The 25446-nt window shown below is 43.6% G+C and overlaps 3 protein-coding genes and 1 pseudogene across 5 annotated transcripts in view; 3 read left to right on the top strand and 1 right to left on the bottom strand.

The window, feature by feature from the left end:
- Positions 1–637: 637 nt before the first annotated feature.
- The window catches only part of LOC307201991 (vomeronasal type-2 receptor 26-like), a 139822-nt gene continuing 115013 nt past the window's right edge, over positions 638–25446 (bottom strand). Inside the window, exons 1-2 of one of the 2 annotated variants that reach the window (XR_013832795.1) lie at positions 2218–2456; positions 638–1704 (exon numbers count right to left, since the gene is read on the bottom strand). The gene's annotated coding sequence lies outside the window, so the exon portion shown is untranslated. Of the gene's footprint in view, positions 1705–2217; positions 2457–25446 lie in introns of those variants that run through there. The other variant, XR_013832794.1, reaches the window with a different exon arrangement.
- Positions 2308–4039, top strand: LOC307200469 (vomeronasal type-2 receptor 26-like; the record flags this gene model as incomplete). The annotated part of the gene is made up of 2 exons (XM_079949009.1): positions 2308–2340; positions 3078–4039. 2 exons carry the CDS (start codon positions 2308–2310, stop codon positions 4002–4004), a joined length of 960 nt encoding a protein of 319 aa, XP_079805135.1. The 3' UTR covers positions 4005–4039.
- Positions 9147–25446, top strand: part of LOC307201977 (vomeronasal type-2 receptor 26-like) — a 59014-nt pseudogene continuing 42714 nt past the window's right edge. The window contains exons 1-2 of the transcript XR_013843913.1: positions 9147–9443; positions 9840–10700. The product of XR_013843913.1 is annotated as a vomeronasal type-2 receptor 26-like (transcript). The remainder of the gene's footprint in view (positions 9444–9839; positions 10701–25446) is intronic.
- Positions 23559–24422, top strand: LOC307200470 (vomeronasal type-2 receptor 26-like; the record flags this gene model as incomplete). Its single annotated transcript, XM_079949010.1, has 1 exon — positions 23559–24422. One exon carries the CDS (start codon positions 23559–23561, stop codon positions 24420–24422), a length of 864 nt encoding a protein of 287 aa, XP_079805136.1.

The following is a 25446-nucleotide window of genomic DNA, read 5'->3' on the forward strand; positions in this document are numbered from 1 at the left end:
CTTCCCTCCTTTGGAGATTGTACAAAAATCGTGTTCAAAGCAAACCTTAAACCCCTTTTTCAACAAATAAGGCACAGATAAAATACAGTGTTGCATTCCTGGCACAATGCAAACTTCCATCTGCTCCTGCAAAACAGAAAAAAAGACATTTGCAACGTTAGTTACATTTTTCTTTTCTCCACTAGCGAACCGAACAGTTTTTCCAGCCGGAATTGCTGTGCAATTCCACATCTCGACAGCAGGGGTCTCTGGAATCAGGTTGCGGTTAGCTCCTGAGTCGATGACAAAGCGTAAGTCATTGTCTCTCTCAGAGCTGTTCTTCACTATCGCCATAGCAACAAACGTCTCGCTGCCCCCTCTCTTTGGGCTTCTGCAGCTGTTCTCTCTGGTTGTCTCGGCAACCAACTCCCCCTTGCTCAGGACCTTGGCAGCTTCCGTAGAAGCAACCTCCTCCGTTGCCGTCTGGCCTCTGCGTTCCCACGCAACTCTTTAGGCCTTATCTTCTTGCTGGATCCTGGAAGACATCTCTCAGTACAGACAGAAAGAGGCTGAGTCTATACCATAAATGAAAAGGCAGAAGGTAACTTTTTTAAACTTTAAGAAGATAACTCTTTTTTAAAGACTAATGTATCCATTCCTAATGCTCAGTCACTTGCTCTTTGCACCTTTCCTCTCAGCTCTCTCCTTCACTCTCTCAATCTTCACCACTTCTCCTGCTTCCTCCTCTTCCACTTATGAACTTAGAAGACTAGCGGTCTCCTGCACCTGCTGCTGTCAGTTCCCATTTTCTTCCTCTGGTATTATTACACCTCCCTTTCCCAACCAGCTCATTCCTCCACCTTTTAGCAAGAAAGGTGAAATCTTGGGGCTTATCTATTAATGCATCCTCTTTAACTCAGTTTAAAATCAGTATTTTGTAAATGTAAAGATATCCTAATTCTTATGTTTATATTAATATAGATTTCTATTTTTACTTAAAATTCACATTGCAGTCTTCCAGAGGAAAGGAAAACCCATTAGTTACTCCAACTAACCACTTATGTGCACTCTCTGATGTAAGATTGCTTCAAGGTCAAACAGATCATCCATTTAATAGTTTCCTGGTCTTTCACCACGTACACCCTCTTGTGCAGGCAAAATAAATGCAGAGGCCCTGATTGGCTGGGAAAAAACTTTGCACTCCTGTCTCCAGGCCTTTTCATAGAAAAACTGGCATTTGGCCTAGATCAAAGCACCCATATTCACATGAAGGCACTCTGTGTTCTGTTTTGTATCATCCTTAATAAAATATTTTCCTTTACTCCTGTAGTGGCTTCTAGCAGCAAGCTTTTGGCTCTTAATCTGGTACTTGGATGCATTCGCCATGTTCTACATAGTAACTTGCAGTTTAAAAGACAGTGAGTAGACATGCAGGTGAATGATCATTGCTTATGCAAGATTGAATCTCTTTGAAATTATCTAACAATTCGGCCCTACCTCATTAAACCAACTGTGCCATGTTATGGCATCTTCATCAAGGATGAATGATTGGCCTGGAGGAGCCTGTGGATCTATCCTCCCAACTCTCACTCTGTGCAAACTTTGGTTGGAGAATATAATGCAATTGACAATATCCAAGCTAGATGCTGCCTCTCCATTCTGGTTGATGAAGACCACATCTCCTGCAGTATTGTTAAATGAGATACTTCTCAGAAAGTGATGGAGCTAGATTGAATACAGAAGAGGCAATTGTTTGGAAAAGACTGCAGTTCTAATACAAGACTGAGGTATCTTTATCCTGTGGGCAGGATCTAGAGCAAGAGGTGGGTGGTGATACAGTCAACTGTGAGTAGAGTCAGGTCCAAGGATGGAGAGACCATCAATTTTCTCTCTTCCACATCCCTCTCTCTCCCTCTCCCCTTATTTACAACCTTTCTTTATCTCCCCTGCCCCACACCACTTTCCCTCTGTCCCTCTTCATCTCAGGAGACACAACAGTGGTGTGTGACCACCTGATCTGAGGGAGGATTTGGTGTATATGGGATAGAGAGAATGCTGAGCATCTCTCTCGGCCATGACTACTGCTTGTTATCTGTGAATATAGTGGCATCTCAGTGACCTCCCAACTTCTGTCATACAAAACCTTTTTTTCTCTGAGAGCAATGAGCAACATTGGGAAACCCATACTTTATCAGAGAATAACAGGTCTCTTCCAGATGAGGATGTTCAGCCTATTACCTGCCAAAACTGTAGATTCTGATTCTTCCCTCTCCCTCTGTACGCCATTCCTCTGTGCCTGAGTCTGGATGCGAACATGGCATGTAAAGCATGGGGAATGGCGTAGACAGCACTGTGGATGCTGTAACTGTGGCCTGTCATGCTCATTTCAAAAAATGATCCAGGAAGGCTCTCCAGCTTCTCTTCTCCGGTGCAAATATTCCCCTCCACCTTGTCTGCAGTGATATCTGGGAATACACATTCAAAGGCCTGTTGCAGCTGGGGCCCCGGGGAAGAGCAACATGGCAGACAGCCAGGTCTTTGAGGACATTCCGCTTGAAAAGCTCACTTTAAAATGTTGGGCAACCTGGTCCAGAAGAGTAAGGGGTTGGTTTCTGGTTACTGGGCTTTGGGATGTAAGCCAGAAAGAGCCACTACCCCTCAGCCGAGGAGCGGAAGGGACAGACGTTGCAGGCTTTGAGGCTGTGTTGCCTGAAGATAGCCAGCAGAGAATGCAAAGAGAGCTTGCTATGCTGAAAGCATGCGTACACGCATCGCTCTTGCTTAGTTTGAAGGGCATAGAGTCAGCAAGGGCTGCCTGGGAGGTGCTGAGAAGTTTGTGTGAAACTTCAGCAGGAGGCCAGGGCCCTGGAGAAGTCATGAAGAGCCTGGAGATGGCTGAAGCCCTTGTCCCTGAGGTGAAAGTCGGGGGGGCTGAGAATTCCAAAGGCAAGTTTCAAAAGTTTTCCACTGTGAGTGCTGGAGTGGAACGCAGTTTCAGCGAGGGCAGGGCTGGCACAGAGTGCTCTTCCGGAAGAAGGGGGGCCAGGCCAGCTGAAAGGAGCCCTGGGCAGTGTTTTTCCACTGGTGATCGTCGTCAGCCAAAGTCTGGAAAGCTGCGGAGAGCTAGACGCTTCAAGGCCGGCCACCTGGACAAAGACTATCCAAGCAGAAACCGGGATGCATGTCTACCGAAGGATATCAGCTTCTTGTCTTATGAAGAACCTTTGGGCATCAGTTTAGCCTGTGTCTCTCTTTTCCTTTCCCTGATCACAGCTCTGGTACTAGGTATATTTATGAAGCACCACGACACACCCATTGTCATTGCAAACAACCGAAACCTCACCTACACTCTCCTCATCTCTCTCCTGCTCTGCTTCCTTTGTGCTTTGCTCTTCATTGGCCGACCTGAGAAGGTGACCTGCCTCCTCCGACAAACAGCTTTTGGTATAATCTTCTCAACTACTGTTTCATGCCTCCTGGCAAAAACCTTCACGGTAGTTTTGGCCTTCATGGCTACAAAACCAGAATCCAGGATGAGGAAATGGGTGGGGAAAGGTCTAGGCCACTCCATTCTCCTTTCCTGCTCCATAGTCCAAGCAGGCATATGCACTGTGTGGCTGGCAACCTCTCCCCCATACCCAGATGTGGACATGCACTCTGTGATGGAAGAAATCATACTAAAATGTAATGAAGGGTCTGTGACCATGTTTTACTGTGTCCTCATCTACATGAGCTGCCTGGCAATTGTAAGTTTTGCTGTGGCTTTCCTCGCCAGGAAGTTGCCAGACAGTTTCAACGAAGCCAAGTTTATCACTTTCAGCATGTTAGTTTTCTGCAGTGTTTGGCTGTCCTTTATTCCCTCCTACCTGAGCACCAAAGGAAAATACATGGTAGCTGTGGAGATCTTCTCCATCTTAGCCTCCGGTGGTGGGTTGCTGGGTTGCATCTTTTCCCCCAAATGTTACATAATTGTTATGAGGCCTGAACTGAACAATAGAGAACAGCTAATAAGGAAGAAAAATTAAAGAAATAATAAACCTGTCCTTTGCTGTGTTTTGTGCTTTTCTCTGTACAGAATATATTTTTTTCTAGACTCCAAATTTTCATAGTTGAAAATTCATTTGTAAAATTGACTTATTTGCTTTAAGGAAAACAATGATCCCTTTACACATACATTATTCTGTAGTAGCATGTGTTGACAAGAAGACTGAGAGCAATTTTTGTCAAAATATGCATGTAAGCAAATCTGTTTCTGCCCTTAAATCTTTCTTTTTTTGTTCAATTTTTAAATTAATTTTCTATTACAAAACTCCAATACACACCATATTATATGAATACCAAATAGCAATACCTATTCAAATACAATTCAATTACATAGCCGGTTATAAAGTTTATGTGCCCCCCCCCACACCCTCTACTTCAAGGTCTGATACCCTTCAGTTATAGACATGTAAGAGGATCTTCTTGAATCAGGCCAATGGCACATCTCACCCAGCAGGCTGTACTCACACTGACCAACCAGATGTATATGGGAAACCTACAAGCAGTACCCAAGAGCAAATGTACTGTCCCAACCAATGTTTCCTGTGGCAGTGAGTTCCATAGTTAATCAATGTACTGTAATCTAATATACTCCCCGTTGAATTAGGTTTCCCCCCACCAAGATTTTATCAGAATCAGGTCTCCTTGGAGAAATTAAGAGAACGAGATAAGAAAATGTGGAAGAATTTTGCCCTGGTCCTTGGAAAAGATGGCAACAAAGAATCAAGCAGACCTCACTGGGCAAAGCATTCAACAGATGGGAAGCCACAACTGAAAAGTTTTATTTCACCAATACACGGGATGGATCTATTCTTAATAATGTATGTCCCTGGATTGGGCAGGGGCAAAAATTCACCAGATATCTGCAGGGCCTTTCCCTTGCACACCTCACCATTCAATTTAGAGCCTGATTTGGTGATTCAAATCCTCCACTCTTCTTTCAGACAGAATCGGTGTGGTCTAGATTTCATTTAGAACCCTGAATTCAAATTGAGATTTGGAAACCAAACCTTCAGAAATCCCTTTGACATGAATAGAGAAACCAAAGTGCCAAACTTTTCACATAGGTTCATGGAATTGGAATTTGAAGACATGGTAAACCCTCTAGAGACTAATAACACTACCAAATTGCAGGACATCTCTGTGTGTCTATGTGTGTGCTCATCAAATTATTCCATTTATTAAAACACGCAAGAAAGTGGGTTGGCAGCTAATCAGCCTGAGCAGCAGCAGGTGAGGTTGAAAGTGTGCACATCAATCTCCTTAGCAATGGTGGGCTTCTAAGAGAGAAACATGGCAGACCCAACAGCTTTTGTGGCAGTCTGCCAACAGTGATTGTTACATGGTGACTGATGATAGCCAGCCATAAATCTTTGCTATCAAATCCACTCTGGAGAAATTTGTAAACAGGGGGTTAACATCTGGTGCTCTGAAAAAGCTGTTTTCTGTGTTGGGACTCCAAGAATCACAGAATTGTAGAGTTGGAAAATACCCCAGAGGTTTTGTAGTCCAATGGCCTGCAAAGCAGGAATCCTTTGCCCAATGTGGGGCTTGAACCCATGACCTTGAGATGAAGAGTCCCATCTCTACTGACGTTGTGAAACCAGGACCTGCTCCTGGGAATCCTAACAGGGTTAATCAACTTAAGAGTGACAGAATCAACATTTTGCCCCCAAACCTCATAGTAACCCTCGTGGGTATGGTGCATGGAAAAGGCTCTCTGAGATGGTTATAATGTACAACTGAGAGAACTGAAAGTCTTTTCTCCACGTAACAATGGAAATTTACATTTGGTGTGAGCTGCCAAGAAAACACAAGTAACTTTGCCACTTCATATTTCCTCCTTGGGAATGGAATGTGTTGAATTTCATAAGAGATGATGCTATGGAGATCTTAAGGTGAAGACGGAAGATGTAATGAGACTGAACTGTTAATAAGATCAAAAAGATCCTGTACGTCACGTATATTGTTGGACATTCCACAGACTGTTGGCATACTTCAGCAAATGTTTGATGAGCAGATAAAAGTGATTAGATCTAACGATGCTGAATAGAGAATGCAACTAAACCAGAGATTAATGAGATTGAAAGTGGAATCAAAGAGGACAGAGAAACTTCAGGATGTGTGTGTATGCCCATAATGGACCTCAGCTTTCTAGATGCCAGGCTTAACCTCTGATTTTATTCCTTCCATAAAGCTCTTAATGGCACAAAGCCACTGCTTTCTCCCAATTTCAACCTTAAACCAAAGCCAAGGTTGTCAACTGGTACTCATTTATTAGGGAGTAAGCCCCATTAAACCTTAAAACACGTATTTCTGAGTAGACATCTATATTAATTTACAGCAAGCTAACAATACTTATTAATGAGTGTGTGTAAGATTATGCTCCCCTTGCAGAAAATACAGGTATTCAAGTAGAGACAGGAATGGAAAAAAGTAGGATTCATAATAATAATAATGATAGTAATAAGTTTATTATTTATACCCGAACCATCTGGCTGGGTTTTCCCAGCCACTATGGACGGCTTACAGCATACAGTATATATATAAAAATAGTAAAACATGTTATTTGTTTTGTTGTTATCTGCTTTCAATCTACGTAGAGCAGGGATAGGAAGCCTATAGCCCTCCAGATATTGCTAGACTACAGCCGTCATCATTGCTGATCATTTTCCATACTGGCTGGGGTTGGCTGGTTTTGGAATCTATCAACATCTGGAGTGCCACACATCCCCAACCCCTGCCCTAGCCAAAGTAAAGCAGAATACATATTTAAAAAATAAAATGCATGTTTGCAGAAGAAGTCAGAGATATCAGCATCACTGAATGAAGGTGGACACTGAATTAAAATCTACCAAAAGGCTGAAACATCAGGTTCAGCAATTTTGGGAATCATCACCACCCTCAGCTGTGTCTGGATGAACTGTGGGGTCTGAGAGATTTCAAGAATACTCTTTCTCCCTAAGGTTCTAGCTCACAGAGGCTGAAAGAATCAAGAGAGACATTTCACAAAGTTCTGTAAAAGGAGTCATACAGGAGGACCTGGAGCACCAACTCAACCTCTCCAGAATCACAGGGGCATTGGCCCTTGAGGGTTTGGGCAAACATGCATTCCCAAGGCACAGGGGAAGGAGGCTGAGAGGTCATCCCCCAGAATAGCCATGAATGGCTATTCCACTCATGTCACATGGCTGGTGTGAATCCAGATCCAAGATGCTGAATACACCATGCTACATTTTGGAGTCTCCACTGGCTACAAGGTCTTCTAACTTCTAATTTTACCTATACACCACTGGTCTATTATTATCTAATGAAAGGAAATTAAAATAACAGTTCTGAATATTTTCTTCAGCAATTTTCTTCTACAATTCTACAGGGAATCCCGAGCATTGGATGAACAACTACACTCCTGCTTGTTTATTAACAAGTCTATAATTAAATCTACTGCTCCTCAAAAATCCCTGTGTATTTTCTCTGGCCACTGGCAACATAACACAAAGGATACTACAACTTAACCAGAATTATTTAAATAGTGTCTGGGATCAGCAAGTCTGATTTTGGATACTCCCGGATTGTGTCCTCTCAGGAAATTAATCTACCATTTAAATGAGACAATTTTTATCTTGGAGAAACCTATTCTAGTATTGCCAGAAAAACCATAGTTTCTGCATAAAACAAACAGTTGTCTTTGTATTAAGGATGGTGGTTTTAGTGTTCTTGCTGCTGGAACTGATTTCTTACAATGTATGTCTGGCTCACATAGCAAAATGCAGGCTCCAAGGTCCACACCATCCACTTCACACGTATCATCAGCCAGGAGATTTCATCATTGGTGGCATTGTTTCCCATGGTGGCTTCTTCTCCTCTCCAGCAACATTCACTGAGGAACCCCCACCAGCACTGCCTGAAGAGCTTGTGTAAGAACCAAGCCACTCATTTATTACATCCATGTAATGAGCAGACCTAGAGTTGCAGCCTCAGAATAATGACTGAGACTGCAAACCTTTACACTTTTACTTGGGGAAATCCACTTTAGGTATGAATGGGATTCTGCTCTTGCAAAAAATTGGAACGATTGTATTTTGAATTAAGAGAATACAGGAGAAATTCCCATTTCTGAATAGAGAAATGAATATAAATGTATTGAAATGTATTGAAATGTATGTATGTATGTGTCTGAGAGAGGCCTTTTGAACAGCAAATTTTGATAAACTTTATCTGAACTACTAGAGTATTAGTAAGAATGAATTTTTAGAAACCTGTTCTGAAGCTGAATGTCTCATTTTCTGATCTAGGCTAAGGTTTGTTTAAGCACTGAAAGGTACTTATTATGAAGTATAGAATTCAGTGAATTGCAATGACCATTACCGACTCATGAAAATGAGGTCACTGCAGGGAGAGACCAGAGACTTTCTCAGAAAAAGACCTCTGGTGTTTACGACAAGATGTCCCATGGGCCCCACATTAGCAACCCCTGCTCTAGATACTATAAACCTTAAACAATTAGAAATTTGGGACAAAAGTAACAACATGAATTCCAATACGGACAAATGCACAAATCTAAGATGAGGAACACTTAGATTGCCAGTAGTTCATGTGGAAAGGTTCAAGGGATCTACATCAACAGAAGTATAGTGTCCTGAGCAAAGGAAGTAATATACTGCTGTATTCTGCCTTGGTCACCTGGAGTCCTGTATCCAGTTCTGACCACCACAATGGAAGAAGGATATGTATTAGCAAGCTGAAACATGTGCAGAGGAGGGCAACAAAGATGGTCTGGAAATCAAGCCTTATGAGGAATGGTTGAGGGAGTTTGATATGTTTAGCTATGATGAGACTGAGAGGAGGAATGATAGCCATTTTCAAATATCTCAAGGGCTGTCACCAGGAAGATGGAACACACTTGTTTTCTCTTGCTCCGAAAGTTAGGACAAAAATCAGATTCTTCAAGTTACAAGAGAGGAGATTTCAACTAAACATCAGAGAGAATCTTCTATTGATAAGAGCTATTCAATAGTAGAATTAACTTAGAGTTAACCCACTGATTCATTATGATTAACTATTGTGTTGGTGTGTAAAAGGATACATCTGTTGAAGTTCCTGCTGATAGAGTTTGCAAATCTCATTCTAGGGTGGTGCCTAAGGGTTACCAGCACATCGTGGCCTTGGCATTTGCAGTCAAGGAGATCAACGAAGACCCTCACATCCTACCCAATATCACCTTGGGCTTTCACTTATATGACAGCTATATCAGTGCAAGGAGCACATATCTTGCCACACTGCTGCTTTTATCCATGGTGAAGAAATGTGTCCCTAACTATATATGTGATGTTGAAAATAATCTGACTGGGGTCATTGGGGGACTGGATTCTGAAATCTCCTTTTATGTGGCCACTGTTTTGGATATCTATAAGATTCCACAGGTAGGGCACCTATGTACAATACCTCTATTAGCTTGCATGGAGGAATAGGCAGGTTCCTCGGCATCAGTTCAGGGTGAAGATGAAATTGCAAGGAGAATGTACACCACCTTGAGGTCCTTGGAAAATAAAGATGGTACATAATTGTAATATAAGCAAACAGACAGACAGACAAACCCTCTCCAGTCATCAAATCAAAGGTTTAAAAATGAGAAAAGGGAGATGATCCCAGGTTTCAGCCCATTTGCATGTGTCTTTTGTAAAACTGAGAGAGAGGCAAATAAACCCTGAAACATTGGCAAAGGGCGTATTTGACTAACAAGGTTCACCGCATAATGTATATGAATACTGTGGGGGGAAAACTACTTTGTCTTTTCTCTTCCTACATTTACTTTTTAGCTCATTTATGGCTCTGCTCCAGTGATGAATGATAAAAGTCCAGGGCTTCCCTTCTACCAGATGGCAGCCTCAGAAGCCCTTCAGTATGAGGGAATTCTCTCTTTGCTTCTGCATTTCAGGTGGACGTGGATTGGAGTCATTGCAACGGACAATGAGAATGGAGAAAGATTTCTGCAAACCATCTCTCCAATATTTACCAAGAGTGGTGTCTGCTTTGCATTCCTAGAAAGAATCCCTGATTTTAGTTTTATTTCTGAAATTGATCGCATGCTACAACAGGGGACAAAAATAAACCATAAAATTTTTAGCAGCACAGCTAATGTAATTGTTGCCTATGGAGAATCTTATTCCATGGCAACTTTTAGATGTCTTCCATACCTATCAGAACATGATGACATGACATACAATACAAAAAGTAAAGTATGGATAACAACTGCCCATGTTGAGTTCACTTCATTTGTTGGTCAAAAGAACTGGGATTCAGGAATATTCAATGGTGCTATATCCTTTGAGATTCACTTCAGAAACCCACCAGGATTTCATCAGTATGTTGCTCACATAAACCCTTCCAGCACAGATGGGGATGGTTTTATCAGGGACTTCTGGCAACAGGCCTTTGAATGTGTATTCCCAGATATGACTGCAGACAAGGTGGAGGGGAATATTTGCACCGGAGAAGAGAAGCTGGAGAGCCTTCCTGGATCATTTTTTGAAATGAGCATGACAGGCCACAGTTATAGCATCCACAGTGCTGTCTACGCCATGGCCCATGCTTTACATGCGATGCTCACATCCAGACTCAGGCACAGAGGAATGGCATACAGAGGAAGAGGAAAGAATCAGAATCAACAGTTTTGGCAGGTAATAGGCTGAACATCCTCAACTGGAAGAGTCCTGTTATTCTCTGATAAAGTATGGGTTTTCAAAATGTTGTCAGTTTGCTCATTCCTCTCAGAGAAAAAAAGGTTTTGTATGACAGAAGTTTGGAGATCACTGAGATGCCACTGCATTCACACATAAGAAGCAGCTGTAATGGTTGAGAGAGATGTTCATCATTCTCTCTATCCCATACACACCAAATCGTACCTCAGAGCAGGTGATCACACACCACTGTGGTGTCTCCTGAGATGAAGAGGGATAGAGGAAAACGGGATCTGTGGGCCGGGGCATATAAAGAAAGGTTGTAAAAATGGGGAGAGGGATGTGGAAGAGAGAAAATTGGTGGTCTCTCCATGCTTGGACCTGAATCCACTGACACTTGACTGAATCACCCCCACCAATTGAGGTTTTTCCTACAGGAAGAAAAAAAAATGCTCCGCTCTGCATTAGACTGCAGCTTTTTCCAAACATGTGCCTTTTCTGTTTTCAATCTAGCTCCATCACTTTCTGAGAAGTATCTCATTTAACAATACGGCTGGAGATGTGGTCTTCATCAACCAGAATGGAGAGGTGGTATCTAGCTTGGATATTGTCAATTGGATTATATTCTCCAACCAAAGTTTCAACAGAGTAAGCGTTGGGAGGATAGATCCGCAAACTTCTCAAAACCAATCATTCATCCTTGATGAAGGTGCCATAACATGGCACAGTTGGTTTAATCAGGTAGGGCCACATTATTAGATAATTCCAAAGAAATTCAGTATTGGCTAAGCAATGATCATTCACCTGCATGTCTACTCACGGTCTTTTAAACTGCATGTTCCTGTGTAGAACATGACCAATGCAACCAGAGAGCCTGTGTAGAACATGCATACAGAGAGCCTGTGTAGAACATGATGCATACAGAGAGTGTGGTGTAGTGGTTAATCTGGTGAACTGGGTTCGTGTCCCCGCTCCTCCACATGCAGCTGCTGGGTGACCTTGGGCTAGTCACACTTCTCTGATGTCTCTCAGCCTCACTCACCTCACAGAGTTTTTGTTGTGGGGGAGGAAGGGAAAGCAGAATGTTAGCTGCTTTGAGACTCCTTAGGGTAGTGATAAAGCGGGATATCAAATCCAAAAACTTCTTCTTCATACAAGTACCAGATTAAGAGCCAAAATGTTACTGCTAGAAGTCACTCACGGTATAAAGGCAAATGTTTTATTTTATTATATTTATAAATATTTTATATATTTCTTAACAATTGTAAAATACTGGTTTTTAACTGAGGAAAAGAGGATAAGCCCCAAGATTTTGCCTTTCTTGCTAAAAAGTGGGGAACTGCTATGTAATCACAACACCTTACACATCCCCGAACAATAGAGGGAGTATGACATCACTTCAAACATTACTACTACAGTGGTACCTCGGGTTAAGTACTTAATTCGTTCCAGAGGTCCGTCCTTAACCTGAAACTGTTCTTAACCTGAAGCACCACTTTAGCTAATGGGGCCTCCTGCTGTTGCTGCGCCGCCAGAGCACGATTTCTGTTCTCATCCTGAAGCAAAGTACTTAACCTGAAGCACTATTTCTGGGTTAGTGGAGTCTGTAACCTGAAGCATATGTAACCCAAGGTACCACTGTACTAAAAAAAAAAAAACCATTTTACATATTTCTGAAATGCTAACTCAGCTTAGTAACATAGAGAGGGGCCCAGGAACATGAAGATTTCCAAACTCATTGTTCTCTTGCTGATCCTTCTGCTCTTTTGTTTACGGAATAGACTCGGCCTCTTTCTCTCTGTACTGAGAGATGTCTTCCAGGATCCAGCAAGAAAGTGAAGGAGGGACAGCCCCCTTGCTGCTACGATTGCATCCCATGTCCAGAGGGGAAGATTGCAAACCAGGAGGGTAAGAGAAATAAATAGATTAAATAGATCCAGACTCAGCACTAATAATTGAAAGGTGTTGTAAGGGCAGCTGAATTTACTTTTCAAAAGAGATAATCTATTGTGTGTGTGATCCTGCCTCTTTCTGATCATTGCCTTTCAGATAGTTTAAATATGCTAATCAAATGAGAATGACTATGCATTCAGAGTAGTTCGATGGTATGTGGTTCAAAGCACTTCTTCTTCTTCTTCTTAATAATAATAATAATAATAATAATAATAATAATAATTTATTATTTGTACCCCGCCCATCTGGCTGGGTTTTCCCAGCCACTCTGGGCGGCTTCCAACAGAGATGTAAAATACACTAAAATGTCACATATTAAAAACTTCCCTGAACAGGGCTGCCTTCAGATGTTTTCTGAATGTCAGGTAGTTGTCCATCGCCTTGACATCCGATGGGAGAGCATTCCACAGGGCGGGCGCCACCACCGAGAAGGCCCTCTGCCTGGTTCCCTGCAACTTGGCCTCTCGCAGTGAGGGAACCGCCAGAAGGCCCTCGGAGCTGGACCTCAGTGTCCGGGCAGACCGATGGGGGAGGAGACGCTCCTTCAGATATACTGGACCGAGGCCATTTAGGGCTTTAAAGGTCAGCACCAACACTTTGAATTGTGCTCAGAAACGTACTGGGAGCCAATGTAGGTCTTTCAAGACCAGTGTTATATGGTCTCGGCGGCCGCTCCCAGTCACCAGTCTAGCTGCCGCATTCTGGATTAGTTGTAGTTTCCGGGTCACCTTCAAAGGTAGCCCCACGTAGAGCGCATTGCAGTAGTCCAAGCGGGAGATAACCAGAGCATGTACCACTCTGGCGAGACAGTCTGCAGGCAGATAGGGTCTCAGCCTACGTACCAGATGGAGCTGGTAAACAGCTGCCCTGGATACAGATTTGACCTGTGCCTCCATGGACAGCTGTGAGTCCAAAATGACTCCCAGGCTGCGCACCTGGTCCTTCAGGGGCACAGTTACCCCATTCAGGACCAGGGAATCCTCCACACCTGCCCGCCTCCTGTCCCCCAAAAACAGTACTTCTGTCTTGTCAGGATTCAACCTCAATCTGTTAGCCGCCATCCATCCTCCAACCGCTTCCAGACACTCACACAGGACCTTTACCGCCTTCACTGGTTCTGATTTGAAAGAGAGGTAGAGCTGGGTATCATCTGCATACTGATGAACACCCAGCCCAAACCTCCTGATGATCCCTCCCAGCGGCTGCATGTAGATGTTGAAAAGCATGGGGGAGAGGACAGAACCCTGAGGCACCCCACAAGTGAGAGCCCAGGGGTCTGAACACTCATCCCCCACCACCACTTTCTGAACACAGCCCAGGAGGAAGGAGCGGAACCACTGTATGACAGTGCCCCCAGCTCCCAGCCCCTCAAGACGGTCCAGAAGGATGTCATGGTCGATGGTATCAAACGCCGCTGAGAGATCCAGCAGAACTAGGAAACAGCTCTCACCTTTGTCCCTAGCCCGCCGGAGATCATCAACCAGTGCGACCAAGGCAGTTTCAGTCCCATGATGAGGCCTGAATCCCGACTGGAAGGGATCCAAATGGTCCGCTTCTTCCAGGCGTGCCTGGAGTTGTTCAGCAACCACTCGCTCAATCACCTTGCCCAAGAATGGAAGGTTTGAGACTGGGCGATAATTGGCCATCGTGGCCGCATCTAGAGATGGTTTTTTAAGAAGCAGTTTAATAACCGCCTCTTTCAGCGGGTCTGGGAAGGCTCCCTCACGGAGGGAAGCATTCACCACCCCACGAAGCCCATCGCCCAGTCCTTCCCGGCTAGCTTTTATAAGCCAGGATGGGCAAGGATCCAGGAGACAGGTGGTTGGCTTCACTCGTCCAAGCAGCCTGTCCACATCCTGGGAGGTAACAGATTGGAATTGATCCCACACAACTTGACCAGACAGGACTCTAGCACTCTCCCGCCCCGGCCCTGCTCCCACGGTGGAGTCTACTTCTTCCCGAATCTGAGCGATTTTATCTGCAAAAAAATTTGCAAAATCATTGCAGGAGAACATGTGGCCCGTACTGGGCCCCGATGTTACAGGTGGTTCCGCTAAATTGTGAACCACCTGAAAGAGTCTCCTGCTGCTGTTTTCTGCAGATGCAATAGAGGCAGTGAAGAAAGTCTTCTTCGCCGTCGCTATCGCCACTTGGTAGGCTCGACGTTGAGCTCTAACCTGTGTCCGGTCAGATTCAGAATGGGTTATCCGCCACCGACGCTCTAGCCGTCTCAACGATTGTTTCATTGCCCTCAGATCCATGGAAAACCACGGGGCTCTCCGGGCTCCATGCAATCGGAGAGGGCGCTTCGGAGCCAAACAGTCAATAGCCCTGGTTAACTCCACATTCCAGCGGGCCACCAGGGAATCGGCTGAAAGGCCATCAACATGGGATAAAGCATCCCCTACCACTCTCTGGAAACCATTTGGATCCATTAAGTGGCGGGGGCGGACCATCCGAATTGGTCCCACCTCCCTGCAGAGGGGATGGGTCGCAGAGAAGTCCAGTTGCACCAGGAAGTGGTCTGACCATGGCACTTCTTTCGTTTCACTTTTACTTAGTGTCAGATCACCAACATCCGTAGAGGTAAACACCAGGTCCAAGGCATGTCCGCGGCTATGGGTTGGGCCAGACTTATTCAGGGATAGCCCCATGGAGGCCATGCTTTCCACGAAGTCCCGAGCGGCCCCTTGTAAGGTCGTGTCGGCATGGATGTTAAAATCCCCTAGGACGACCAAGCTAGGTGTCTCCAGGAGAACATCTGCCACGACCTGAAGCAGCTCGGGCAGGGAATCCTTGGTGCAGCGGGGAGGTCGGTACACCAAAAGGAATCCTGTACTGCCCCTATTGCCCAACTTCCAGAACATGCACTCAGAAAACTGGGTCTTCCCAATAGGACGCCTGGTGCAAACTAATGACTTCCTAAAAATCACTGCAACCCCCCCTCCCCGCCCACATGACCTGGGTTGCTGTGCGTAAGAGAAACCTGGTGGACAAGCAGCGGCAAGGACAGGCCCATCTGCTTCATCCAACCAAGTCTCTGTTACACATGCCAGGTCAAGTCCTCGATCCATGATCAAGTCATGGATGGCAGTGGTTTTATGAATCATTGACCTGGCATTGCACAGCAACACTTTCAGGTCATGTGGGTATCCCTTGCTGATTCTAGTATTCATCCGGTCAGGGCCAGACCCGGAGGCAGGGATAGTCCTCAGACAACGACTAAACCTGCCTCCTCTGTAATGACGTGGTCTGGTCTTAGCGTAACTCCTCCTCCTACCCGTGATCACTGAGATCGGTTGTCCCAGTGCATTCCCCCCCCCGTGAAACATATCCCAGCCATTTTGTGGGCTGGGGCCCATTCCCCGGCAGCCCTGACCCCTCCCCTTAAGAACAAAATAACCCCTTTAAAAAACAACAAAAAAAACAACAACACAAATAAAACAATACAAACAAAAAACAATAAAAATTATAAAAATTACAAAAACATAAAATCAAACAAATTCCCAGGCCCAATAAACATCCACCCCACCCCCCCCCCACATACAAAAAAAAACAAAAACTTCTTCTTCTTCTTCTTCTTCTACTTCTTCTTCTTCTTCTTCTTCTTCTTCTTCTTCTTTGGCAAGACCCACAAAGCAGCTACTTGTTAGAATAAAATTCACACTGACACAGAATCTTGGTTTAAGGTTATTGGGCAAAATTTTGGGCCACAATTTTATTGATTACAAAAATGTGAGTGGTATTGGCTGAGGCATTGGCAAAGGGCTATATCAGACCCCTTTGCAGGAAGTCAGTAAGGGTAAACCACCCAAAAAGGAAGCCACATCAGGGGAACTCACATGCATCTCTCCTCGATGTCCCCAGAGGCCTGCCATGGCCTTAGCCCCTCAAGTGGACTTCAGACAGGATCCAGGCCCTAGATTCCTTTAACAGAATACCCTTGGTCAATGGAGGGGCAGGAGATGGCTGATCTCCCCTCCTCCACAAATCAATGAGCCAATGGCCGCGCAGACCAGCCTGCAGTCCCGGGCTCAGCGCACTTCTCCCCATTGCCAGCCCCACAAGCTTGGGGGACAGCGGGGAGGTGGAGCGCGCCTTCCCGCTGTTCCCTGACCTGGTTCTTCCAGCCCCGCACCTGGGGGGGAAATATATTTTTTTTCTTTATTTCCCCACCCCCCAAAAAAAAAAAAAACTAGGTGCGTCCTATGGGCCAGTGCGTCCTATGGGGCACAAAATACGGTACATGACCTGAAGCACTATTTCTGGGTTAGCAGAGTCTGTAACTTGAAGCGCATGTAACCTGAAGCGCATGTAACCTGAGGTACCACTGTACTTTTCCCCTCACGGTCTCATGTGGTTTATTGGCATATCCATGACATAGTGAAAGCTTAGATTGCAACAATACCACATTACAGAGCATCAGGCAGTACTAAACATGTGCTTTGATTTAAACAGAGCTCTTTTCTTCTCAGACAGAAAGTAAACATTTCAGCAAGCTAAAATATATGACCTAATATTTTTTCCCCCACCAGATGTGAATGACTGTCATAAATGCCCAGACAAAGACTATCCAAGCAAGAACCGGGATGCATGTCTACCCAAGGATATAAGCTTCTTGTCTTATGAAGAACCTTTGGGCATCAGTTTAGCCTGTTTCTCTCTTTCCCTTTCCTTGATAACAGCTCTGGTACTAGGTATATTTATGAAACACCATGACACACCCATTGTCATTGCAAACAACCGAAACCTCACCTACGCTCTGCTCATCTCTCTCCTACTCTGCTTCCTTTGTGCATTGCTCTTCATTGGCCGACCTGAGAAGGTGACCTGCCTCCTCCGGCAAACAGCTTTTGGTATCATCTTCTCAACCGCTGTTTCTTGTGTCCTGGCAAAAACCTTCACGGTGGTTTTGGCCTTCATGGCTACAAAACCAGAATCCAGAATGAGGAAATGGGTGGGGAAAGGTCTAGGCCACTCCATTCTCCTTTCCTGCTCCATTGTTCAAGCTGGCATATGCACTGTGTGGCTGGCAACCTCTCCCCCATACCCTGATGTGGACATGCATTCAATGACAGAACAAATGATACTAGAATGTAATGAAGGGTCTGTGGCCATGTTTTACTGTGTCCTCATCTACATGAGCTGCCTGGCCACTGTAAGTTTTGCTGTTGCTTTCCTCGCCAGGAAGTTACCAGACAGTTTCAACGAAGCCAAGTTTATCACTTTCAGCATGTTAGTTTTCTGCAGTGTTTGGCTGTCCTTTATTCCCTCCTACCTGAGCACCAAGGGAAAATATATGGTGGCTGTGGAAATCTTCTCCATCTTAGCCTCCGGTGGTGGGTTGCTGGGTTGCATCTTCTTCCCCAAATGTTATATAATCATTCTGAGGCCTGAGCTCAACAATAGGGAACAGCTAATAAGGAAGAAAAATTAAAGAAATGAGAAACCAGTCTACTGCTGTATTTTGTGTTTTTCTCTGTGTTTACAGTAGTATAGTTGGAAATATAATTTCAGCTGCTCTGCTTAACAATTTTTTCTAGACTCCAAATTCCCATAGTTGAAATTTCCTTTGTAAAATTGACTTATTTGCTTTGAGGAAGACAATCATACATTTGTTGTTGTTTAGTCATGTCTGACTCTTCTTGACCCCATGGACCAGAGCACGCCAGGCACTTCTGTCTTCCACTGTCTCCCACAGTTTGGTCAGACTCATGTTTGTAGCTTCGAGAACACAGTCTATTATGAATTTCTAACTTCACCAATATACCACAGGCCCCTTATTATCCACTGAAAGGGAATTAAACACAATAGTTCTGGGACTTCCGGGTTAGCGCGATCTGGTTAATGGCGGATTCCCTCCGAGCTCCGGAGGGAATCGGCTCCGCTGGAGAAGGGTTCTACCGCGACGGCGACGCGGGGACCCTCAGAAACTGCAGGCGCGGAAGCCTGCGGACTTGGTGACTCGGCGGGCACCTAAAGCGCCCCCCCGACCCACGAAGAGCCTTTTTAAAGGCTGCGGAGAGGGTACGGGGAGCGGCATGGTGCTGTGAGTGGACCGCTACTGCAGTGGAGCGAAGCCGCGAGCCATGGCCGGAGACCGCTGACTTTCTTCCCTGAAATTCGGACTTTAATTAATCCATGAGTAAAATGGAATTTGGACTTTAAAATTTCTACCTTTGAATTTGGTACGATCGGGGGATGTGCTAAAGGGAAGTCCGCACCCCCCCCCCTGCCTACAGAAAATTTAAAGCAAGGAGCGGAGAACTAAGGTGGAGAGTTTTTTCTTGTTGGTGTTTTTTAAAAGATAATATTTTCATGAATTTGACAGAAGAAGATTTGTGCTGGAGAGTAAGAGTGGAATTTTAGAAGCCTTTGTCTAACCCCCCCCCCCAGACCCGGGAGTGTCCTGTATGTGAGCTGGAGAAAAAGGAACAAGGAGTTTGACAGCTGTCAAAGGAGCTGTCAAACGGGCAGTGAAAGTTTAAAAAGTTAAAAATCTTATTATTTAACACCTTTCTGGACTAAATTTGTTATATTTGAATTAAACTGGTTGGGAACAAAGTAGTGAAATAACAAAGTAACGGACTGTTGGGAAAAGACTATTAAGTAACCAGAATCCCCCTAGGGGAAACATTGAAACACTACAATGGCTGCAGATGGCAAACTACAGGCAGAGATAGACAGAATGTTTTTTCTCATGGGAAAGTTGCAGGAGCAGACTACGGCTATGAATAAACAACTTATAACCTTGAACTCTAAAATAAGTGACTCTGCTGAATGCACAATGGATTTGACCGGGAAAAAATCTACAGCTGAATTAGAAGAGATAACTTCGGAACAGGAGGAGAGGGAACAAGGGCCAGTACAGATGGAGAGTACCAACCAGAAGCCTACATTGTCAGAACATAAAGAAGAAGACCTTTGGATTACAAATCTGCGAAAGATGCGAAAGAGGAGGGAGGAAGCCCCTGGAACATTTGGAATATTTGAATTTAAAAGAAGCAAGAAATATGATTGGGGCTTCCTCTTTGAGTATGGAAGATTAGCTGACCATTCGCAGCAGCTGGTACCAAGTACTTTGGACAGAAGAAAATCTGATGAGACTGAGCTAGAACTCCTTCGAGACCCGATGACCAACAAAGAGGGCTACCAACAAAATCGGCAGAGAGAGACTGACAGAGATTTAAAGGCCTCAGATGTGAGGAATCCAGGCTAAAAACTGTTTTTGTGGACATGGGGACATTGGGAAGGGACAGAAACCGGGGCGGGGGGGGGGGAAGAACTTTTTAAAAAAATGTTTATGACCTTTGTGTTTGATTATTATGACCTATTTTTAAGATAAAAGGGAAATTCGTGGAAGGAATTTGAGTCGACCTTAGAAAAGGATTTAATATTTATAAGAAAATTGGATAAGTAAAATTTGGCCAAGTAATAAGAATTAAGTATTTCTTTAAAAATATATATATTTAATAATAATATGTAAAGGATGAGAGATATGAACCTGCTGAGCTAATTTAATTGAATTAGGATGTATGAAGGGGGGGTGGGGGGAGGTCAAGAACTGGGGTTAGGAAAGTAAGGATATGAAACTTTACATGTGTTGTCTTTGTCTGTGTGTGTGTGTCTGTGTATATAAAATGTGAAAACTCAATAAAAATTTTATATAAAAAAAAAAACCACAATAGTTCTGAATATGTGACAAACACATTTTCTTCTTCAATTCCACAGGGGTTCGCAAGCATTAAATAAATAACTACATTCCAGCTTGGTTATGAACAGGGCTATAATTAAAGCTGTGGCTTCTCAAAAACCCCTGTGGGCTTTCAGTGGCCACTTGCAAAAGTAAAGGAAAGGATACTAAAATTACCAGAATAATTTAAATAGGTTCTGGGAGCCTCAAGTCTGATCTTGGATAGTCCCAGATTGTATTGCTTCAGGTAAATAAAGTACCATTCAAATGAGACAGTTTTTATCTTGGAGAAATTAATTATACTAATGCTAGGGAAATAGTGGTTTCTGCCTACAACAAACAGTTGCCTTTGAATTGAGAATGGTGATTTTAGTGGTCTTGCTGCTGGAACTGTTTTCTTACAAAGTATGTCAGGCTCGCATAGCAAAATGCAGGCTCCAAGGTCCACACCGTCCACTTCAAATGTATCATCAGCCAGGAGAGTTCCTCATTGGTGGCATTGTTTCCCATGGTGGCTTCATCGCCTCTCCAGCAACATTCGCTGAAGAACCCCCACCAGTGCTGCCTGAAGAGCTTGTGTAAGTACTAAGCCACTCATTTATTACAGCAGAGGAATGATCAAACCTAGAGTTTGATCATTCTTCTAATTTACCTGGGGGAAACCACTTTAGATTTGAATGGGACTTTTGGTGAGGCAAAAAATTTCAGGAATCTCTTGTGAATTAAGACAATATGGTGTAAATTCCAATTTCTGGATAGGGAAATGAATAGAAATGTATTGAAAAGGATGTATATTTGTGTGTATATATTGATAGACTTTATCTGAACTAGAGTATTACTAAGAATGAATTTTTAAAAACCTTTTCTGAAACTGAAGGTTCTTATGATTTCATTTTTTGATCTTACGCTACTGTTTGTTTCATCACTGAAAGGTACTTATTAAGAAGTATAGAATGCAGTGAATTCCAAGACCATCACTGCCTCATGAAAACGAGGACATTACAGGGAGAGACCAGAGATGTTGTAAGAGTCAGAAAAAGACTTCAGGTGTGTAAGGGAAAAACGCCAATTACTCCACATTAGCAGTTCTGATCACTACAATTTCAGAAGGATATTGGCAAGTTGGAACATGTACAGGGGAGGGCAACAAAGATGATCTGGAAACCAAGCCTTATGAGGAGCGGTTGAGGGAGTTTGGTATGTTAGTTATGATGAGACTGAGGGGAAATATGATAGCCATTTTCAAATATCTCAAGGGCTGTCACCTGGTAGATGGAACACGCTTGTTTTCTCTTGCTCCAAATCAGGGTATTCAAGTTACAAGATAGGAGATTTGAACTAAACATCAAAAATAACTTTCTATTCATAAGAGCTGTTCAACAGTAGAGCAGACTGAGTGTTAACCCCACTGAACGCAGTATGACTAACTACTGCGTTGATATTGAAAAGGAAATAACTGTTGATGTTCCTACTGAAACAGTTTGCAACTCTCATTCTAGGGTGGTGCCTAAGCATTACCAGCATATCATGGCCTTGGCATTTGCAGTCAAGGAGATCAACAAAGACCCTCACATCCTACCCAATATCACCTTGGGCTTCCGCTTATATGACAGCTATATCAGTGCAAAGAGCACATACCTTGCCACGCTGCTGCTTTTATCCATGGTGAAGAAATTTGTCCCTAATTATATATGTGATATTGAAAGTTATCTGGCAGCGGTCATTGGGGGACTGGATTCTGAAATCTCCTTTTATGTGGCTACTGTTTTGGATATCTATAAGATTCCACAGGTAGGACACCTATGTACAATACCTCTATTAGCTTGCATAGAGAAAGAGGCAGGTTCCTCAGCATCAGTTCAGGGTGTATCAGCAGTTCAGGAAGAAGCTGAAATTGGAAGGAAAACCATTAAAACCACCTTGAGATGCTTGGAAAATAAAGGCGGTACATAATTATAATAGGAAGGAAGGAAGGAAGGAAGGAAGGAAGGAAGGAAGGAAGGAAGGAAGGAAGGAAGGAACCTGAATAAGGGGAAAGGTTGCAATACCAGAAAGATGAAATTGGAAGAAGAACCATGTACACCACCTTGAGATCCTTGGAACATAAACGCAGTACATAATTATAATAGATGAAAGAAAGAAAGAAAGAAAGAAAGAAAGAAAGAAAGAAAGAAAGAAAGAAAGAAAGAAAGAAACCTGAATAAGGGGAAAGGTTGTAATACCAGAAAAAAAAATATGTCACTCCCCCTGTCTGACACATACATCTACACCACTGATATCCCAAAGCCTCTGATGGGAGAGTGGGCTTCTACCTCACCAGCGGTTTTTAGTTATGTAGCAATTTCTGCTTAGTGAGGAGGGTATCCAAATTGAGTTGCTGTTGGAAACGGGAAATTGCTTGCAATTTTTACATAGCCAGATAATGTCTAGGTGATCTGCTGTTTGGGGCATGGTATGTAAAAGTAGTTAGCAGCTGATTCATTAGTGAAATAAATGTTCATAAATAAAGTCTGAGAAGAATCAGCACAGTTTTGCTCTGTGATGGGGCATGTGCATCATGAAGAAGAAAGACGAAACTCCAGAGAAGAAATGTGCATCTAACCCAAGTTGCAATTCTGACAAATCCAGATAATGTCTAGAGAATCTGCTGTTTGGGGCATGATATGTTCCCCCATTCAGTTTTATCTATTGTACAAGACCCTGCCAAATTTTACAATGACATAAAAAAAATCTTTGTTTTGTTTTTTAATAATAATAAAAATAATTTATTTATACCCCACTCATCTGGCTGGGTTTTCTCCAACCACTCTAGGCAGCTTCCAACAAAATATTAAAATACAATTGTCCATCAAACATTAAAAGCTTTTACTAAACAGTAAAATAGACACAATGACAATGCCCTGCTTTAGTCATCAAAGTGTCAACAAGATTTGTAAATAAAATAAAACAAACCAAACACAGTGCCCCTCTCCAGTCATCAAATCAAAGGTTTGAAAACCACAAATGGGAGACAATCCCAGTTTTCAGCCCATCTGCATGTTTGTCTTTTGTATATGTGAGAGAGAGCCACACAAACCCCAAAACGTTGGCAAAGGCCACATTTGACTAATAGGGTTCTCCACATAATGATTATGAATACTGTGAAAGAACTCTACTTTGTCTCTTCTCTTCCTCCATTTACTTTTTAGCTCATTTATGGCTCTGTTCCGGTGATGAATGATAAAAGTCCAGGGCTTCCCTTCTACCAGATGGCAGTCTCAGAAGCTCTTCAGTATGAGGGAATTCTCTCTTTGCTTCTGCATTTCAGGTGGATGTGGATTGGAGTCATTGCAACAGACAATGAGAATGGAGAAAGATTTGTGCAAACTATTTCCCCCATGTTTACCAACAGTGGTGTCTGCTTTGCATTCATAGAAAGAATCCCCGATTTCAGTTTTATTTCTGAAATGTATGGCTTGCTAGAACGGGCGGCCAATATACAAGACAAAATATTTAGCAGCACAGCTAACGTAGTGGTGACCTCTGGAGAGTCTTATTCCATGGCAAATTTTAGATGGCTTCCATACCTATCAAAACATGATGACTTGATTAATAATGTAAAAAGTAGAGTATGGATAGTAACGGCCAAGGTTGAGTTCGCTACATTTGTCTTTCAAAGAAATTGGGATTCAGGAGTATTCAATGGTGCTATAGCCTTTGAAATTCACTTCAGAAACCCACCAGGATTTCATCAGTATGTTGTGCACAGAAACCCTTCCAGCACAGATGGGGACGGTTTTATCAGGGACTTCTGGCAACAGGCCTTTGAATGTGTATTCCCAGATATCACTACAGACAAGGTGGAGGGGAATATTTGCACCGGAGAGGAGAAGCTGGAGAACCTTCCTGGATCATTTTTTGAAATGAGCATGACAGGCCACAGTTACAGCATCCACAGTGCTGTTTATGCCATGGCCCATGCTTTACATGCCATGTTCACATCCAGACTCAGGCACAGAGGAATGGTGTATGGATCGATAGGGAAGAAACTGAATCCGCAGTTTTGGCAGGTACAGGTTGTACATCCTCAAGAGTGAGAGCTCTGTTGCTTCCTCATAATCAGAATTGTGCCCAACACTGGGGGAGGAGGAGTGCATGACAACACAGTTGACCTATCATCCCCCCCCCCCTCCTACGTCTTACCTTCATGATGCATTAGGGCGAAGATGCTTCCTTCTGGATAGTTGGGGAGGTCTTGGTGTGATCAAAGCATGTGTCTGGGTAGAGCTAGGCTTTGTACGATTCTTGCCACTGGTCCCTCCTGCCCCAGAGCTCTTGGGCTTCTGGCCCTTCCTGCAATTCTTCTGCAGGTAGCCTTCTTTCTCACGCTTCCAGCAATTTCACTCCTCCGAGGCTGCATTTTGTGATTAGTGCAAATCACACAGTCTTTTTGTGAGGAAGCGTGAGAACTGGATAAAGCCCTATCTGTATGTATTATGTGATGTACTTTCACGTTTGCCTGTTTTCTCTTGGAGCTGGATGAGAGAGAGTCCATGTCCATGTAATATAGTGTAAACAAATAGTAGTTTATAACTATGATGCTTCATTCTTCTTGCTGTGTTAAGCCAGAAGATTAGTGTGCATAAACCAAGCTGGTTTATGTCTCTGGAGTGCCATGGAGAGGAAGGGGTGCCTTTTCCAGAGCAATGCTCACCGGAGGACGCTCACAGAAATGGGGGGGGGGGCTCCGATAGCCTGGAGGGTTCTCCCAACAGTCTTCAGTCTGGCACATCCTTTTGAGGATTACGGTTTTATTTTGGAAATATTATATGGCACTGGGCACCCACCCCACCCCACTCTGTTGAATATGTATGGGTTCACAAAATGCTGTCACCTTAGTCTTTCCTCTCAGAGTTCAAACATTTGGGCAGAGTCCAGAAATGAATCTATAATTCTGCTGACAGAGAAGAAGGCATTGATATGATGGTATCCTAGATGATTCCCCACATATTGTGCCGCTTGCAAATCTGGACTATGTAATGGCAGTATACCCCCAGAGGAAAGGGAAATAATGGTTGTGTCCTATTTTGAGTGGTTACTGCCCTGTATTTGAGGAGAAAG

The sequence above is a fragment of the Podarcis cretensis genome (genome assembly GCF_951804945.1).
Source record: "Podarcis cretensis genome assembly, chromosome: 13".
Lineage (NCBI taxonomy): Eukaryota > Metazoa > Chordata > Lepidosauria > Squamata > Lacertidae > Podarcis > Podarcis cretensis.